Below are 20,215 nucleotides of genomic sequence, written 5' to 3' on the forward strand. Positions count from 1 at the left end.
GAGCTGGTGGAAGTCGTTGCTGGGCAGCTCTCCATCATCTCTGAAAGGTCCTGGAGAAGAGGCGAGGTGCCTGAGGACTGGAGGAAAGCCAACGTCACTCCAGTCTTCAGAAAGGGCAAGAAGGAAGACCCAGGAAACTACAGGCTGGTCACCCTCGCCTCCACCCCTGGAAAGATGATGGAACAGCTCGTTCTGGGCGTCATCTCAAGGCATGGGGAGGAAAAGAAAGCTACTGGAAGCAGTCAACACAGATTCACCAAGGGAAAATCATGTCTGACCAGTCTGACAGCCTTCTATGACGGCATGGCTGGATGGACAGACGAGGGGAGGGCAGTGGGTGGTGTCTACCTTGACTTCAGCGAGGTGTTCAACACGGTGTCCCACAGCATCCTCACGGGGAAGCTTAGGAAGTGTGGGTTGGATGAAGGGACAGTGGGGTGCATTGAAAACGGAGAAATTCAACCAGGGCAAGTGCAGGGTGCTGCACCTGGGGAGGAATAACCCCCCGCACCAGGACAGGCTGGGGGTGACCCGCTGGAGGGCAGCTCTGTGGAAAGAGACCTGGGAGTCCTGGGGGACAACAGGATGCCCATGAGCCAGCAATGGGCCCTGGTGGCCAAGGAGGCCAATGGCATCCTGGGGGGCATCCAGAAGAGCGTGGCCAGCAGGTGGAGGGAGGTCATCCTCCCCCTCTGCTCTGCCCTGGGGAGGCCGCACCTGGAGCACTGGGTCCAGTGCTGGGCTCCCCGGTTCAAGAGGGACAGGGAACTGCTGGAGAGGGGACAGCAAAGGGCTACCAAGATGCTGAGGGGACTGGAACACCTCTCTTGTGAAGAAAGGCTGAGGGATTTGGGTCTTTTTAGTCTGGAAAAAAGATGACTGAGGGGGGACCTTATCAACGCTTATAAATACTGAAAGGGGGGGTGTCAGGAGGATGGGGCCAGGCTCTGCTCAGTGGTGCCCGGGGACAGGACAAGGGGTAACGGGCACAAACGTGACCATGGGAAGTTCCATCCCAACATGAGGAGGAACTTCTTTGCTGTGAGGGTGGCAGAGCCCTGGCACAGGCTGCCCAGAGATGTGGTGGAGTCTCCGTCTCTGGAGACATCCCAACCCCGCCTGGAGGCGTTCCTGTGCCACCTGCTCTGGGTGACCCTGCTCTGGCAGGGGGTTGGTCTGGGTGATCTCCAGAAGTCCTTCCAACCCTTATCACTCTGTGATTCTTACCTGTCCTGTTCAGGATCAGGGTTCATAGAGCATACCCAGCTGTCAGGGTAATTCTTCTCCACTGAGCTCAGCTGGAATGGGAGAGTCCGCCATTTCAGACATACATCTGTTAGAGAAACAATTTGCAAGTCAGAAATATACAGCCTGAGCAGCAAAATCACTTTTTTCCATAGCACTTCTCAAGCCCATTTAATGCCCAAGGACCCCACCAATTTCCAAAGTATATCCAACAACAGTAAGACTAGCGGCCAAAAAGAAAAGTGAGATGGCCACAGGATATACTGAATGAATTCTTGCTTCATGCTCACAAAATGCTTGGAGGAAGACCTCAAATCTTGTACAAGGCATCCGTAAGAAGAACCTGATGGAGCCTGGCATCAGCTGATACTAGAGGACCTCGCTCACTGCTGCAATGACAGCGTGTACAAACCAAACTGAACTGCCAGCCCTGAAATCACTGCTCATCTCAGAAGTCAGGCTGTCTGGTACCGATATCAACACAAAACAAGTCAGAGATTTATCCACTGAAAAAAAAAAATTATTATAATCTAATAAATTTTAGATGAACCAGGAAGACAGATTTAGCTTCCAGACTATTGCTGGCCTACCAGGAAATCCACAGCTTAAGAAAAAAAATGAAAAAAAAATCAAGTTTTGCCACAAAAAAGCAAATGTTCTTAAATCAGGCTCTGGAAGGGATGTCAACCACAGAGCACAAGAAGAATGACAGGAAAGCCCCTCCTCCTTGGGAGGAAATTGGAAAGGACTAAGAAAACTGTCCAGGCAGAAGAGCCTAACAAAATAATTCCACAAGACCGGCCTCATATTCCTTGCCACATCCTCATCCCCACGTCCTGTGGGGAAAGTGAGGTTGAGAGAGTTTGGTGTCCCTCTACTAAGAGCCAAAGCGGTTGTGTTGAGATCTCCCTTACCCCAGGAAGGGCTTAGCCAGAGCTTTAGAGGTGCACAGAAGAGAACTTGCGTTAAATTTGGAAGTCGACTGTAAATGGTTCCCCTCTGTGCTCACACCTAGTACCTATTAGCAGGCCAGTGCATCAGAACCCAAATTACTTGGCTACTTTGCATTGCCTACAGGCAAGTTTCAGATCTTACTCCAGTGTTGGTGGCTTGGGCCAGTTCCAGTGACATTTCTAAGCCCATTCTCAACACTGCTACTGGCAACACCTGCCTTGTTCTGTAAGGGCACCCGAAGAACATCATGGTTAGTAAACCGTGCAGGAAAGGAACCTTACACCAAGATGTCCAAGTGTACCATCAAGTGCAGACAAAGGCAACTCACAGAAGGAGACAAACCCTAGAAGGGGATAATGATAGCAAAGCTCTTCTCAAATCCCCGACCCGTTTAGCTGCTCCCCAACTGCAGCCAGGAGCCTTCCCCCCTTCCCCAGGGAGGAGCAGCCTCCTAATCTCAGCCTGGCTGGACGCACCGCACTGAATGGTGGTAGGGATCTCCATGGCTCTCCGGCGTTTGTAGCGCAGTTCACTAGACGGAGGCTGGTTCCAGTTTGCTGACAAATAACCAAATTCATCCCAGAACTTGACGATACCTCTCTGGGCTGGAAAACAAACAAGCGCCGGCTCAGTACAGAGCCATTACAACGAAAATCACCACCTGCACTCTCGGCCGCCCTCCCGCCACCAAAGTTTCACCTTCCAGCCCCTGGTAATTGTGAAGCTTCGTTACCTATAGCAACATCCTTCCAATACTGAGCCAAATGCTCTCCCATGGCCTTCAGCAGGTGTCGATACTCTTTGGCATCAGCGAAGTCTTGTTTATTATGGGTTGGTTCCAGAACCAAATAGGGCACGTCCACCACACCTACCACTCCACCACATGCCCTGGAAGAGGGACACGCAGTCACAGACATCATTAAACCACAAGGTCGTTGTTGAGAGGAACAGTATTGAAAACAGGAGATTACACACCCACCCCCCCCTCCTGCAGCAGGACTGGGTTTAATTTATCAGCTCTCTAAATCAGGCTCCGGCCGGCATGCAAAAAGTCAGGTCGGCTCAAATGTTTGTATTTGCTTTCAGGACCCATCCTCCCTGTCCCTAGATGGAGGCACTATTGCTGTCAGCGTTCATCACCCCCAAATGCCAGCACTGAGAACCAAAGCCTCATACCGCTGCAGGTATGACCAAAATCTGCGTAGAGAACTCTCTATCGAGAAACCAGGGAAACACTGGGCAATATTAAATATAACTTATTTGTCAGAATCCAAACTAAAGGTTGACAAAAGGAGTAAGCCTCACTCATGAAGAGCAGCCCAAGTCACACGCGGGGACATGCCAGGCCTAAGCAAAAAGGTTGCTGAAGAATATCCAGGAACTCACATGCCACCCTCCAGCTGCGGGCCCACCTTCTCATACATCTTTATCAGGCGACTGCAGTTATAAATGAACATGCCGTCCAATTCGCGCTGCTCGATATTCACCCCAAAAATGAAATTCAGTTCTTTGGGTTCCTTCAGTGCCCTGTAAGAGAATGAAACGCGGCCTCAGAGATGTTGAAAAATCAAACTAATTAGTTGCTGTCATTAAAGAGGGGGTACGGAAATCCAGCACCTTTGAGAATCATGGGTTTACTAATACCTGTCCTGTCGTCTGCTATTTCTAAAAACCAAGAAGCATTTGTTGAACGTGCATTACAACTAAAGACGAACAAAATACAGAAACTTTGCGATACAGGTATCAATTTAGGCTGGACAGCATCTGTTCAGATAATTTAACTGTTCATTTGTACATGTTTTCTCCTTCAGGAATGGATTCTGGTTTTTATTCCAGATCTGCTTGTTCAAAACGTTACAGTTAACTAGTTTTATGAGAGTACTGTCAGGTACAGACTGGTCTTCTCCGATGCTATTTGGGTTTGTATTCTCCAGACGCAGATCTCTATGTCAGATAACGCATGTAAATTAAGATTTCGATATAAAACTACAGTTCCGAAATTCAGGTTCTGGGAAAGGTTCTGTAATTGCAAGTTGTACAATGCTATTACTCCAAGTCCAAAAGCTGGAAGACACAACACACAGCCCCAAGCAGAGATTTTTATTTATTTTTTTTTCCTGGAAATGGCAGCATAGCGATGTGCATGATTTTTACTTTATCTATGCAGCAGATGACTTCAGCAAAAGTTGGCCTCAAATACGTTTGTGAGCACATACGGATTTCTGAATCGGAATCTTTGATTATCAGGAATGGTGTCTCCTGTGATGCAGAAAGCCTCGAGAGATTTAGCCGTCTCTGCGTTATAACTCAAACGAAATCCCTGCGTCTCACAAACAGAACCACTGCTCTTTAATGAGCTGAATTAAGTAGTTTCCACGGCTTCCATGAAATCCAGGCTGAGGATTTTTCATAATAAGGATCCTTAGTTTCAGGCTGAAGGCATCATCAAAGATGAGGTCCAAACGTTTAACAAGGCATAGTCTCTACCACTGTCCTACCCACCCCTCTCATTTTTGACCTCCCTTATTTTCCCTCCCACAGCAAACTCTTAGCACTTATGGGCTCTATCCCAATTAGGAATTTGACTTCTCCTTAAGCAATCAGTTGAAGATAGTGGAATTCTTTAAACTGATCTGTTGACTGTCTACTAACATCAGATATTAAAAGAACCTGAGCTGTGTCTGCACGACCACTGCAGATATGAGACGTAAGTCCGTCTTAACAGTCAAGCATCTCAAAATAAAGCCCTGAAATAAATTTGTTTCAGGTTCATTTTCTGTTTAAAGCCGTCCTCTTCCCTGCACAAGGTGTATAGCTACCCTGTAACACAACTTCCCACTGATGACTCTAAGAAGTTACTAGGAAACGACCTGCTATAGCAGCTTTCAGTAATTTTAAACCCAAACCCTTGCCAAGAGGTGTTCTGAACACTGCCAGCATAGAAGCCGGGCTACAACGTTCCCCTTTTGGTCTCATCTCATCCAGGTGGACAACTGCTATTTGAGAGCACGAGCAGGTGTGGCTAAGTACCCATCTCGGGGATCAATTTTCTCTTTCTAACTTCTGGAGAAGGACGCAGAGCCTTAAATTTTAAATAACAACGTCCACCCACCTACAAAATAGGAAGGGCATCTCCTCATTTTTATCAGAGAGGACTGGAAGTAAACCAAACCGTGGAAAATTAAGTGGTGGGCCAGAAATCCAAGGTTTTACAACTAGGACTTTAGAATCTGTCCTACCTGCTGGATTTATAACCTGACCTTACACAGGCTCTGGAAACCAGAACGCATTTCTTTCACTGATGCACCCAGCACCAGAGAAACAGCAGCAAACTGTCCTAGAACATACTCTAGAACTCAAGAGTTTTCCGAGAGGCTACAGAAATTGTTTTGTACAGAAGGTTTCCTATCATACACATTTTTCCAGGAATTTCTTCTGTTTTCCAGATGGAGTACAAGATTATGGAATAGCCTGGCCCTCTCAACTGTCTCTGGTCACCGGTGACGAATGCCGGGACAAAGGGAAAGTCATACGCCCGCGGAGAAGGGGCTGAGCACCCGGCAGCTCTCGCCTGGGAGCACACACGGTCACGTCTGCGCAGAAAACCCGACAACAGGCCTTTTCCTCTGCTGCTGCTTCGCTCTCACATACATCTATTTTCCTCGTCATCGCATCTTTGAAACCTGACTAGAGATAACCTTTTGACGTTATCTACAACGGAGGCATTCTTCCAAAACAGCTGATTTACGTTTTGTGGCCTTCTTAGATGTAAACAGAAAGAAGTGCTTAAGAAAATCTGGAATCTGTAATTTCCGACTAGCCAATAAAGGGCGCAGAGAAGCTATTTTCAAACAAACTTGTATTGTCCAAGTTCCTTGACTGTCGTTCAGCTTTTTAAAAGGAAGAAGTATTTTACCCAGTGGCGGACAGGCCAGAAGGCCACTCACAAAATTTTACTTTGTGCGCTAATGTCATCAAACCCAAGAATTAAAAAGACAAGCCGTACGTGTGCCCGGAAGTTGAAGAAAACCGATTCTCCCAGGAGTTTCTGCATTCTTCAGATCACAGCTCTAGCACTTTTAAATTAAAGCTGGTTTTATTTCTTTATTTTTAGCATCTTAAGGTACATTAGAACTATCTCTGGCAACAAGCCTGGGATAGTTCTGACCTAAGCAGCCAGGTAAACTAGCATGCACACCACCCGAGTGCGAATGGAGACTGGGGATAGACAGATCTCGAACTTTCTTACACTCAGCACTTGTTGTAAGAGCCCTTGTTTCTGGTTACCGCTTCATTTGTGAAATGCATATGATAAATTTGCAAAAAAAAAAAAAAAAAACCCGCCCACACCTGTGTACAGAGAGTGAAATATTTCTGCGAGTACATTGCAAAAGTTAATTGCAACCGGAGCGAAGTTAGAACAATGTCTTGGGATTTCACGGCACTGACTATAACAGAACTCAGCCAGGTTTTAGAAAACATCTCTGCAACTCTAAAAGCTGTTTCGCTGGAAGTTGCTAATGTTTGTTTGCCTCCCTGAATCTTACTTGCAGAAGAAAAAGCAGAAGAGTGAAAAAAGCTGATGTGAAAACCCAGTAAACACCTACAGAAAACACGCCAAATCCAAAGATCTCTTTCAGCAATGAGAAGGGAACAGCAGAAGCAACGAGGACTGCAAGCTCAGTCCCCTTCGTTTAGCAGCCAGGGCACGCAGGATACCCACAGGCGCCCGAGCTTCGAGCTCAACTGCTCCCGCCACCGCACAAGCAAAGCAGGAGGGACGTATGGGCACGTGGAGGGAAGAGCCGGGGAAAACCAGAGCTCTGAACCACCCTGCACTCACCGCTGCTTTGCGTCCTTGATCCTTTTCTTGACGTCAGCCTCCCGGCGCATGGTTATCGCGGAGTTTTGGACTTGACGTAGCGTCACCTGCAAACAGGCATCGCACAGTAAAATTGCTGCCGTGAAATTCATGAAGTTAACTCACTTCTGTGATTTCTTCCCCCTTCAGGAAGATCTCAGAAATGTTTCAAACGTAAAGAATTCGCGGTGGAGGGCAAAAATAAGCATGCCTTTACACTTAGGGCAGTACTTGCTGCTGGTTTATTTAAGTAGCTACACAGTTCTTGGAAGACAGCGTGTAAACGTACCTAAACGTCTAAGGTAACTGAAACCAGAGGGCAACGGAGGCACAGGGAAACGGCCAGGGTGCCTGGATCCTGTTGTTCCCATTAGATGCCAATAGGAAGTACAGTGGTTTTAAGCTGGTCTCAATTTCTGACCCACCCGGCGTCCCCGCGAGCCCTCTGCCCACCCAGGCGGGTCCCAGCCCTTCCCCCTGTCCAGAGCCATGGTCCCCCCGGCAGGGAAAGAGCAGCCCCTCTCCCACAGCCGGGGGCCAGCGGTGCCGGCAGGGAAGGGGAACAGCCAAAAAGCACCCAATTTCACTTCTGTCCAAAAACCCTCACTTTCCCCTGGACTCTTCTGCAGACGCTGACATCGAAAAAAGCGCCTGGGGGCTGGGGATTGCCTTCCCACACGGGATGCATTGGAGCTTGTGGGCAGGGGAGGGTCAGCTTCCCGCCCGGGCTGGAAACCACAGGTAGGCGTTGAAGCGCGGCCAGTGGCCATGAGACCACAGAGCGCTGCTGGCAACTCACCACCCGCTCAAGTCGCCGCCTGCTTGACCCGCACAGCGGGTGCTGCGACGGGGCGGCGACCAGCCGGGCCCAGCCCCGTCCCCGGCGCTCTGAACCGCCCCTCAGCGCCCAAACCGCGAGGCTCACCCTGGACTCCCGCGTGAGATCCCCTCCCAGGCGCAGCTCGAGGGCGCGTGCTTTACTCTCCGCCTCACGAGCCTTCTCCTCCGCTGAAACACACAGGGAAAAGGAAGATGTCAGCCATTCAGTACAGGCAGCGCGCCGTCAGGCGTTCACCTGAGAAGACCGATTTCCAGAGCCTTTGCTGGACTGACACGTACAAGGGTAACACAAAAAGGTACAGAATAAAACCTTACGTAAGGAAGGGCATCACCGAAACGCCATCTGTAACTTGCTTAGAGGCCGCAGTCAACCCTGGCATAATAGCAGGGATAAACTCTGCAAAAGTGTGTTTAAAGGAAGGATCCATGAGGAATTTAGTGAGGAACTGGAAAGCGTAAGCATTCAAGTGGCCCTGCCTGCTCTGCCCAGACGCACGAAGGCAGAGAAAGGCTCTCACAAAATGAAGACTGATTCAGGCTGGCAAAGGAGTTACAAAGAGGTCATTTTCTTGCAGGGATGAAGGGAAAGGAATACTCTGGGAAATGGTTTTGTCTTCGATAATTGCTAAATTTTGCCTGGAACAAGACAAACCTGTATTACACAAAATCAGAGGCAGTGTTCCGAAAACCTACCACTACACGTGATCTTTGCATGCACAAGGTTGCCACTGTTTGCCACTTAAAAGAAACTCCCTTTTTCGCTCCTCTCCCAGACTACCAACAAGACTGCGGGGCAACGGGGACGCATCAACCTCACGCTGCTTAAGATTCGGTCAAACAAGTTGGATTTTCAGTGAGGAGACCCCTTCCTAAAATTGAGACACAAGGCGCTTTGGCGAATTGGCACCGCACACCTTGCGTCCGCGCGCTCTCCATCCATGTCTACAACCCTTTCGGGTCAGAAGCCCGTTCTGCTCACAGATGTGCAAGAACTGATCCTCCTCTGGCCCACAGGCTACGAGGCCCCCAGGGGTGAACGTGCCCTGGCAGGTGATGCCGGGGTTAGGCGGGGAAGGTCGGAGCCGCAGCTGTCCCCTGCAGGCACCCGCCCGGGGCACGCGAGGGGATGCAGCGCTGCCCTCGTCACGACGCTCCCTCTGCCCGTGTTCCAGCACAGACATTTCTGCAAGAGGATGCGGCGACGGCGCAGCCTTCATGGACTGCAGAGATTTCTAACAGAAACGGACCTGTACAAATGAAGCACGAACAGAAATGATTATGTGCAAGACGACTAGAAGAAACGATAAAGCACGGGTTAAAGAGCGCTGACAGGCACAGACGCGATTTGGAAATAAAACTGGTAGACGCTGAGGGATCGGTGTGGCTCACAGCAAGACGAGCAGCGGGTGGGCGCCCTGTCGCAGGAGGGCGGCAGCATGGCTGCAGCACACCCTACGAGCCACCTCTCTCCCAACGGGGAGACAAACTGCGGCTGTGAGATACCCGAAACAAGGAAACACAACGGTGGAGGAAGGGCCTCGACTAAGATTTACAGAGGATAAGGTAAGCAAGAAGATGACAGGAATGCAACTGGTTCTTAAGAGATCACCGAGCATCTCTCCAAAAAGCAGCACCGTTGCCAGCCAGAAGGAATCCGGATGCTGTTGCTGGTGTTTGATAACCGGTACGCACTGTCCTCCCTGCCACCGTCAGCGTTACTTGCTGAGATGCACTTTTTTGGCGTGTGCAGGAATGCAAACGGACAGAGTCAACTTACCTAGACCATTACAATAAAAATCACTTTCCCTTTCTACGCGGTGTTACATTTGACTTTTGTTGCACTAATTCCCACAGAAGCACCCTCTGAGGTTCACAGCGGCTCACCGAGCGAGTCACAGCAGAACTGCGCTGTGCGACCAACTTCATCATCAAGTCATCATGGCCAAGTTTAGCTTGAAGACACAGGAGTTTGGAGACCACTTAAAACACTTGGTCCATTTAAATCTAAGCTCGTACGGTAGAAGCTGGTGGGCTAAATGCAACTGTGTCTAGAGGGAAGAACACAGCGGTGACCCATAAGGGCACAGGTCAAACCTGCTCCAATGATGCAATGACGACCGAGAAGGCACGGCTGACAGGGAAGGATTCCGTTACAGGTCTGAGGGTTGAGGCCCTAATGGGCAACAATGCATGCCCTAAGCAGGACGACGAGCATACAGCAGCCAGAATCCACATTCACGTCCCCCTGGGGGACAAGGGGCACAGCACACCCATGGTACGGCCAAGCAAGTCACTGGATGCACTAATATGCTCCGGACTAACATCCAGTGCAAGACACGGCTGCTAACGACCATCAGTACTGGACACCCACGGAACTCCTCGCCTTTTCTGTTTGTTTGCTTTTCAAACTTTTAAGAGGATTTCTTGAAACCAGGCAACGGCAATACCGAGACGCCTGGGTGCAGCGCTCAGTCTTGGCTCAGAAACGCGCAGAAAGCAGCCGCTGGTCTCTTGCCTCGTGCAGGAAGGGTACTTTTTTTCCTGTCTCCATCTGCTCACTTAGGGATCTGGATGCTACAGCTTATCGCATGAGGCAGGAAGTCAGCTCGAGGGAAAGAAGAGTGGCTTTTCCTCATCTTACATATATGTATGTCTTCACTCCTGAGCCGTGTTTCTTCTTGCAGATGTCAAAGCCATGTCACCAATAGTCACAGCTGCCCATACGTCTTCCCCCCCTCCAATATTTTTCGGTTATCCTAAGTTTTGGTTCCAGAAGCTCATAAGCCATTTCCAGAGACTCATCGATGCCTCGGTGAGTTCTACAGTACAATGGATTCCAACGCGTCCCTGGCAGGCAGCCACGGCATACTGGAGCTGCACGTAGCTCAGCTAAGACCCACCATTTCCCACAGCGCACCCCTTGTTTCAAAGGGGAAAACTGCAAACCACTCCCTGGTGAAGATGCCTCCTAAGAGCGGTGTGCGTTCTCAAGAGAAAAACGCACGCCGGAGATGAGAAGTTAATCTTTTCTATCGACAGCAGAACAAGAGAACTTGGTTGTTACAGATTAAGTTCCTTTTCCTAGAAGCAGTGAGATGTGTGCCACTGACACTGAGGCTAATTCTACAAGAATGTGTGAGTCCTGGAGGCTTCCTGTGATCAAATCTCGCAGAAAACAGTCTGAGGTCTGCTGTGAGTTTTTACCACCACGTTCAAAGCCCAGCATCCGTGTTTCCGTGCCAATGGTATCTGCTCTTAGCACTGGGACACGGAATGGCAGTGTTCTTCAGTGACAAGACACTAAAGCTCACCTTTTAAACACCACGGAGGCCTCGGGGACTGCTGCAAGAAAGAAGCCTCTCTAATCAAGCTACTCGCACCTTCTCGAAGGCAAGGCAAGTGTGCACTGAACATCTGCTCTGGCTATGGGACTCACTCTAAAAAATAAATTCGTCTATGAGGATTGAGGCACAGGATAAAATCTGCTTAAACTTCGCAGTTTCCAGCCCATCTCATTAGGTTGCACTTGACAGAGGAGGAACAGGGAACGTAGCAATTTACACGATTTCATTTGGCTGTTTTGCTTTGGGCAGGGCCAGGATCACGCTCTGCCCTTTAACGGCTCTGCACAGGCTGAACGTGACGCTGCCACTCGAGTATCTGACCTGCACACATACGCGCCTAGAGCAGCACGAGAGAGTACGCAGGGAGAGAGGACACACGCCTCCCACTGTTTTATGAAGTGGACTGATGAAACCCACCAGAAGATACATCTCGACACGTCTTACAGCTTCCAAGATTCCTCCTTCACTACAGCATTTCCTCATCAGGGTTTACGGAGACCGCTTTGTATGTTGAATCTGTGCAAATTTAATGCAGTTATATGCTATATTTATACGCTTATGTAATTTCAATATGCCGAATATCCAATAACGTCAAATTGGGTTTCTCCTGAGAACTACAGGACTTAACGGGAAGGGAAGACTAGACAGACAAAAGGTATGTCTTGAAGGGAAAAAAATAAAACAAGAAACAGGATTCCCTTGTACATCCAGGTCAATCACTTTTATGTCAAGTGACAGATTAGAAATCTTTATTTTGAACAACTGCCTCAACAGGGAAGGAGAAGGAGAACAGAACCAAAAGCTAATGATACACACAAGGTGAGAGCAGAACTGTGGGGTAACCAGGGGGTTAAGAGAGATGCTCAAGAGAGCTGGTTGGTATTCAAACACCACTTTCTCCAAGCTCAGGATCGGGGCATCCGTAAGAGCAAGAAATCGGGCAAGGGCAGCAGGAGACCTGCATGGTTGAGCAGGGAGCTCCTGAAAAAGCTCAAGCGGAAGAGGTAAGTTTACAGTAAGTGGAAGAAGGGACTGACCCCCTGAGAGGATTCCAAGAATGCTGTCGGAGTATGCAGGGATGAAACGAGGAAAGGCAAGGCCTCCTTGGAATTAAACCTGGCAAGGGACGTCAAGGTCAACAGGAAGGGCTTCTACAAGTATATTGGAGACAAAAGGAAAACTAGGGAAAACGTGGGCCTGCTGCTGGGCGAGCCAGAAGCCATGGTGACAGAGGATGCGGAGACGGCAGAGTTACTGAATGCCGCCTTTGCTTTGGTCTTTACTGCTCAGGCCAGCCCTCAGGAGTCCCAGACTTTGGAGAAAGTAACAGGGAAAGTCTGGACAAAGGAAGACTTCCCCTTGGTTGAGGAGAACCAAGTTAGAGATCAATTAAGTAAACTGGATATCCACAAGTCCATGGGAGCTGATGGGATGCACCCAAGAGGGATGAAGGAGCTGGCGGAAGTCGTTGCTGGGCAGCTCTCCATCATCTCTGAAAGGTCCTGGAGAAGAGGCGAGGTGCCTGAGGACTGGAGGAAAGCCAACGTCACTCCAGTCTTCAGAAAGGGCAAGAAGGAAGACCCAGGAAACTACAGGCTGGTCACCCTCACCTCCATCCCTGGAAAGATGATGGAACAGCTCGTTCTGGGCATCATCTCAAGGCATGGGGAGGAAAAGAAAGCTATCGGAAGCAGTCAACACAGATTCACCAAGAGAAAATGATGTCTGACCAGTCTGACAGCCTTCTATGACGGCGTGGCTGGATGGACAGACGAGGGGAGGGCAGTGGGTGGTGTCTGCCTTGACTTCAGCGAGGCGTTCAACACGGTGTCCCACAGCATCCTCACGGGGAAACTTAGGAAGTGTGGGTTGGATGAAGGGACAGTGGGGTGCATTGAAAACTGGTTGAAAGACAGAGCTCAGGGGGTCGCGATTAGGGGCACGGAGTCTGGTTGGAGGTCAGTGAGGAGCGGTGTTCCCCAGGGGTCAGTGCTGGGGCCAGACCTCTTCAATACATTCATCAGTGCCCTGGATGAAGGGACAGAGCGCACCCTCAGCAGGTTCACTGATGACACAAAGCTGGGGGGGGTGGCTGACACCCCAGAAGGCCGTGCCGCCATCCAGAGAGACCTGGCCAGGCTGGAGAGTTGGGCGGAGAGAAACCTGGGGAAATTCAACCAGGGCAAGTGCAGGGTGCTGCACCTGGGGAGGAATAACCCCCCGCACCAGGACAGGGTGGGGGTGACCTGCTGGAGAGCAGCTCTGTGGAAGGAGACCTGGGAGTCCTGGGGGACAACAGGATGCCCATGAGCCAGCAGTGGGCCCTGGTGGCCAAGGAGGCCAATGGCATCCTGGGGGGCATCAAGAAGAGCGTGGTCAGCAGGTGGAGGGAGGTCATCCTCCCCCTCTGCTCTGCCCTGGGGAGGCCGCACCTGGAGCACTGGGTCCAGTTCTGGGCTCCCCGGTTCCAGAGGGACAGGGAACTGCTGGAGAGGGGACTGCAAAGGGCTACCAAGATGCTGAGGGGACTGGAACACCTCTCTTATGAAGAAAGGCTGAGGGATTTGGGTCTCTTGAGTCTGGAAAAAAGACGGCTGAGGGGGGACCTTATCAACACTTATAAATACTGAAAGGGGGGGTGTCAGGAGGATGGGGCCAGGCTCTTCTCAGTGGTGCCCGGGGACAGGACAAGGGGTAACGGGCACAAACTTGACCATACGAAGTTCCATCTCAACATGAGGAGGAACTTCTTTGCTGTGAGGGTGGCAGAGCCCTGGCACAGGCTGCCCAGAGAGGTGGGGGAGTCTCCGTCTCTGGAGACATCCCAACCCCGCCTGGAGGCGTTCCTGTGCCACCTGCTGTGGGTGACCCTGCTCTGGCCGGGGGCTGGACCAGGTGATCTCCAGAGGTCCCTTCCAACCCTTTTCATTCTGCGATTCTGTAACAGGGCAGCAGCTTAGCCAGGCTTCATATGGAGCCAGGGCAGACAACTGTGACTCCAAGGGTTGTTCTGTACGTATATTCCCCAGAGGAAGTGGTTTTAGGGACAATGTATGTTCCTTCCATTGCATGGAAGTAAGCCTGGGTCAACTGTATTCGCTGTATTAACTAACATCCTGAGCAACCATAATGATCACAGAAACAAGCAATTTCAGGTCATATCCGACAAGGCAGCCTCTTTCGTCCTTTCCTTTGCTACAGCAAAATCAGGATGCGTGCATACCCGAGGACTCACCTATCCTTGCCATGTGCTCTGCTTTCTTCACCTCTTGCTCTGCACGGGTCTTGAAACGGTTTGAAGTATATTTGTACATCCTGTGATGATCAAAACTTATTAATTAGCAAACTCAGCAGTAAGGTCAAACCAAGATTTCATCACTGTATGACATATAAGGTCGCCATGTGCTACTCCACCCTTCTCAATAGACTCAATAAATGGAAAAGGAGGTTTACGTATCAGGAACTGGGCATTTTTGGATGCAATTAGGCAGAAGCTTTTTAAAACAGAGATGCTTTAGTAGTAGCTGCAACCACAATACCCACTTCTGCATTAGCTGATGGGGGCAAAATATATCCATGTTCTTGGAGGAAACCACAAGGTTTAGAGGAATAACGTCTTCAGAAGCAGAAAGGAGGAGCAATTATATATACGGCAAGCTACTCAAAACCCTCCCATTACAGACAAATAACCCTTCCTTTCTCCTGCAAACAGCTGCCCAGGGGTGCAGTCTGACAGGGCCCATCTCCTCTGAGGGCCAGCTCAAATCCTTGAAGTGGCAGAGCAACTCTCTGAACGGAGCTTCAAATTTCAGGATACTTCTCTATGCTACACGCCTGACTGACGACCTTGTAAACTGGGCTTGAGTTGCAGCGGCTTGTTTCACCTCCCCTTTACCATAATATGCCAAATGCAGATCACAGCCCGAGCGAGACTGCAGAGGGGAGAGGCAGGCGTGCGTAAGCGGCAGAAGCTCGTGGGTATGCATCACCTCTGTGCAGAGGCACGTAATTGGGGAAGGAGAGAGAGACACGACACCACGAAGGATGATCATGGCCTGCAGGAACTCAAACTGCCTTAAAACACAAGGTTTTGGATGCATTGAGAGGGAAAATCCCATCCCAAAGAACTCTTTATGAAAAAATAAACCTCTCCAGCATTTAGCTAAAGCGAAAGCCACTGGAAATGCTGTTTTTACAGAGAGGTGGAAACACGTATGGATGTAAGGCTTGACTGACCAACTCGTTAACGCAGGAGGAACCACATTTAGACCCCAGTGAGAGACAAGATCCCCACAAATGGCAGATAATCTATCAGGATCCATGAGAAATCACCTTGCACAGATGAATAAATTCATTTAGGTACGTTTCTGTGGGCGAGCACGTGTGGATGTCGATACTGATGTTGGAAATGGACTCACCAACCCTCGCTCCCCAATCCAGAAAATTTACACCAGAACCACAGTCCACTTAAACACATTTCTGTATCTACTAAATTTATTTTCTGCTATTCGTTAAGTATCTCCTCACTGTGGAAAAAGCAGGCAGGTGCTAACTCTTCCAGAAATCACCCAATAACCGTGCTAGGAGACGCAGAGCGCAGAGTCAGGTTTTTGGTGGCACCATCTCCTCAAATCGACTTAAGGGCAATTAAAGCTACCCGAGGCTGAGACAGAGAGAGAACACACTCTGAAAACCGGACTGCTTTCAACATGTTGGCATAATTAAATTATCTCATCCACAACCCGCCTGACTTTCCCGAGGGAATAAACACCAAAAAAAGAAAAAAGGAGAGAAGCAGAGCAAAGCTGAATTGTCTCAACGGGCCCAGCTCGTGAGGCAGGGCAGTACCCGAAGGGGACCTTACAGCCAGCACCCCCTTTGCAGCAGGGTGCAGTGCAATTGCAGGTGTCCCAGGTAGGCACCGTGCGCCACCACTGTGGCTGCCCTCCTGTTTCGCTTCCTTTTCCAACATCAAATGGCTTCAGTCACAGCCAGGAAAGCACCTCTTCAAGCGGTCTGGAGCAGTGGATCTAGCAAAGACGTACGGAGACAGGTCAGACAGACAAGAATTCTGCAGGATGCGACGGTAAAAGACACTCTCCCAGCACCAAGACGTTCTTTACGACTGCCTTGGAGTGCCCTCGTGAAGGGAGCTCCTCGCACAAGGCCTGGCTCCTCCTGTCTGCCCAGCCCGTGCTGCCACACCAGCTTGAATAGTTACTGTGGGAGGGACGCGATGGAAGCAATCCTTCGGGATGCACAAGCCTTTCCCAGGGAGGCTGGTACTGTGGTATCACACCTGCTGGCGAAGGATTTGCAGAAAACCAGCCTGCCCCTGCCACCAGGGCGTTACAGGCTCCAGAACGGTATGGAGAAACCTCTACCCAAAGAAACACGGCTTCCAGAAAGGGCAGATAACAAAAGTAAAACAAGGGCCCTGCTCGGGACGCAAGCTGTTATTCCTGACGAAGAATGGTGCAATGGCTGCAAAACCCCAGCTTTCAGTAAAGGCACTTCTGTACCCTGAAGCCCATGATGGATTTCCATTCTTTCTTCTCTAATACCAGCACATTAACCCTGACCAGCCCCTGTACAAGCTTTTCCTTCAGAGATGAAGGCGATCTGACTTACAGCCCTACAGTAGGAGGGGAGCCACCGCCTGCTGAAGGCAGTCCTCCTGAGCAGGTCTTGAAAGTAGACCAGAAGGCAGAGAGGCAAGCCGAAGGCTGTACCTACCGATGTCCAACATAAGGCACAAAAGCATCAAACAAAGACACCTGGCCCAAAGTTCACCGAGAAGCATGTAAAGAGACTGCAATCAGGAGCCATCTGCCAGCTCACCATCAGGTAATGGCCTGCCCTTTGCACGCCAGGCTGGTTTATAACAGACTTTCTTATAAAACCAACAACACGGATGAACAGAGGTGTCTCCTCTCCGTACTGACAGATGAATGGCGCTCCCTTACAGGAGTTCATTGGCCTTTACCAGGAGGATATGAATAAAAATTAACACCTGGCTCAGGCATCATGACGCTTCCCCGAAGACTAGCGAAGAGCCCTTAAGTACGTACCACACGCAGCACGCCATCTCCTTGGGCCATGCGACAGGAGCACCTTCACTGCCTGTTACCCGTCCCTTTGCTGGACCAGGGAAGTTCAACAGTTACCTGGCCTCCGAGGCTCTGCAAAAACCATCTGTGCTAAAGAGCTGAGCATCACTGCCGCGTCAACTCTGCACTAAAGGAACACCTTAACGGTGGTACACCCTCGCCCGGGCGCCCCCTACAAAGCGGAGTCCCCGTACAAGTGCAGGGGAGTAGCGTCAATCTGCAGAACATGCTGGCTCCAACTCTAAAGAGAAAATCCAGGGAACGAGCAACCCTTTTCAGCAGCTTCAGGGAGGAAAAAAAGAAAAAAGTCACCTCTAGCTATAAACACAGAGTAACTCAGAATGGACTGAAGTACTGGTTTTCCCTTGGGAAAGAGCCACCTGGGGCAGACCAAGCTCTGCTCAGGTACCTGAGTAAAAGAGTGAGTTTCCACAACCCGTCCAGGGCGTAGTGTGGGCACCTACCCTAAGGGCTGTGCTGGCTCTCAGAACCCACAGCGAAGGCTTTGATGGCTCGTCCCCATGGCCATGCAGCTTCTGGAGCCCAAACCTGGTGTCAGGAGTTTGAGACCAGAAGGAAGTAGTCTGGACACTCTGAGGAAAGACACTGTAAGGCTTTTAATTGCCCCAAGTCCATGGAGATTCCCGCTCTACAGGAAGGCCTCGTTTGCACAGTCTTTACCACTCTGCTGCAGGAGTGGGGATTTTAAATGTAAACGTCTTTACGGTGTCAGGGAATTTTTATTGGCCTACCTCTCTATGCACATCCGCAAGGAGTCTGCAAAGATGTGGCACAAGCAGAGTTGTTAGATACACCTGCGCCAGCACCGACCCCGTGAGCACTCAGCACCTTAGCCCAGCGCCGGGTTCATCCCCCAGCACCAGCTCCACTTACCACGATCAGCCCTCGAGCTTGTTACGAGACAATAACACAGCATTTCTTACCCCATCAGCCAGCATAACCCACCCATTCAGCAGTTGGGCTTTCTTGCCCTCCATGCCAGACCGTTCCTTGGTCACGAATTACCATTTCTGAGCAGTTACAATTTGAATTTCCCCTTCTACAGCTGCAACTATTCCCCGAAAATCAATGAAAAGCAGACACAGGATTGGTGATCGGGACCCAGAAGAGCTGCTGTCTAAATTGTCTAAAACCAGTCTCTTTTCAACAGAAAAGAGTCCTACGGTATAGAACAAAATTCCCACATCCCTCTCCAGGCATTGACTACTGACCACTTGAAAAAGAAGGTCTTAAGGCAAATGGACATCTGGGGCGACCTGGTCCGTGCTATATTATCATGACAATGCTAGCACCATCCCACAGCGATGGCATCCTGCCTTTGAGTCCCGCAAGAAGCTGGTCTCCGATGACATAAAAGCCCGTGCCCTCCTCCTCTGCTTTCTCTCCCAAGTGCTTTTATTGGACCGTGGCACAAGAGGAAGGAGCACACGGCACTCACGTGTAGGTAAAATGCAGCCAGAAATTCAGAGATTCTCTACCCGGCAAACCAGGATCTACAGTGGCAAGTCAGGCTGCACCTACCCACTGCCTTCCGCAATGAAACGGCTGGCTCGGGCGACAAGAGGATAGCAGCGGATATCATCTCCCTAGGCTTCGGTCAAGTTTCCGTACCATTTCCCACATTTTCATTTAAGAAGCTGAGGAAGTACAAGTTGACGGACAGACGATGCTGTAAGCTGAAAACGGGCCAGGCTCTTAGGGCAGCAATCAGCGGTGTGGCATCGGACCGCAGTTAGTACAAGTACCCGACGGGCTGATAGTGGGCCCACGCTACTGCAATCCGAAATACTCAACTAAAACAACCGGAAATACTCTATAAAATTACTACTATTTCATTAAGACAAATCATGTTAAGGCATCTCGAATGCAGCCTGTGTGCTCCCAGGGACAGAAGACGACTATTGCCTCAAGCATGACTTAAATACAGACTTAAATACCCTTTCTCCTCCCATCCTTATAACCTTTCCCAATCCTGTTAAACCGACTGCCAGCACATCTCTGATCACTTTCAAATTTTTTGTTTAAGGGAATTTAAAAGGAAGTTAAGGAAAGGTATTTCCCAATCTCTATTGAAGCCTAGATTAGCTACGCATAGAAGTTGATTTTCAAAGCGCTCACTCCAGCTCCTTTTCATAAAAACTCCAACTCCCACCACATGTATTTCCTTGTCCTGCTCCAGGACGCACCTGGAGAGAAAAATGCTAAACCTTTTCTGCAAGGTCCCACACGCCTGCAGACTTTGGGTCCAACACTTACCTCGGCTTGTACAGGCAGCACGAGAGTCGCTTGGTTTGTACTTTGTGTCCATTTATGAAGATCCTCATTCTGGGATCAATGTAAAGCACAGCAGCATAGGCACGGAAGGAGCGGCGCTCAGGCTTTCTGCAAGAGAGGGATGCTTAGAGACTGAGCACTTTGTTCAGCATTTCCTTGTCGGACCATCAGCAGACGTTCTCCCAGTCTGGTCCATGGAGCCCAAAGACGACTCCATCGATTCCCACCCCGAGCAACCAGCGTCTCTTGGAGCCTCTTTCAGTCCACATTCCGCTTCCTCTTTCCTTTGCAGTTTTTGCTCCTTTATTCACCCCCAATTAAGAAGAGCCATGACATACTACTGCCACAAAGCCTTCTCCTCCATCTAAACCAAATGAACGAGTTTCTCCACAGACAGAACTTGTAAGATTCTCATTTCCCAGTAAATTGCTACCCAGGAGCCAAGCGATCAACGGAAGCACCTCCCCACGCTGCTCCGCACTACCCCTATAGTTTTTAACCCTTAGGTTAAAAACTAAAACCCTTTAACCCTTAAAGCCCCATAGGTTTTAAGCACCTATGGCAGG

General features: G+C 49.9%; 1 protein-coding gene across 2 annotated transcripts in view; it reads right to left on the reverse strand.

The window, feature by feature from the left end:
* Nucleotides 1-20,215, reverse strand: part of MORC2 (MORC family CW-type zinc finger 2) — a 60,881-nt gene that overhangs the window by 14,460 nt on the left and 26,206 nt on the right. For both annotated transcript variants that reach the window (XM_063351611.1, XM_063351612.1), the window contains 8 exons: nucleotides 19,632-19,757; nucleotides 14,480-14,559; nucleotides 7,986-8,068; nucleotides 7,043-7,128; nucleotides 3,586-3,726; nucleotides 2,933-3,087; nucleotides 2,676-2,804; nucleotides 1,228-1,333 (listed from right to left, as the gene is read on the reverse strand). In XM_063351611.1, coding sequence (XP_063207681.1) covers nucleotides 1,228-1,333; nucleotides 2,676-2,804; nucleotides 2,933-3,087; nucleotides 3,586-3,726; nucleotides 7,043-7,128; nucleotides 7,986-8,068; nucleotides 14,480-14,559; nucleotides 19,632-19,757 — 906 coding nt within the window. The remainder of the gene's footprint in view (nucleotides 1-1,227; nucleotides 1,334-2,675; nucleotides 2,805-2,932; nucleotides 3,088-3,585; nucleotides 3,727-7,042; nucleotides 7,129-7,985; nucleotides 8,069-14,479; nucleotides 14,560-19,631; nucleotides 19,758-20,215) is intronic.

This window comes from Chroicocephalus ridibundus, chromosome 13, assembly GCF_963924245.1.
Source record: "Chroicocephalus ridibundus chromosome 13, bChrRid1.1, whole genome shotgun sequence".
Taxonomy (NCBI): domain Eukaryota; kingdom Metazoa; phylum Chordata; class Aves; order Charadriiformes; family Laridae; genus Chroicocephalus; species Chroicocephalus ridibundus.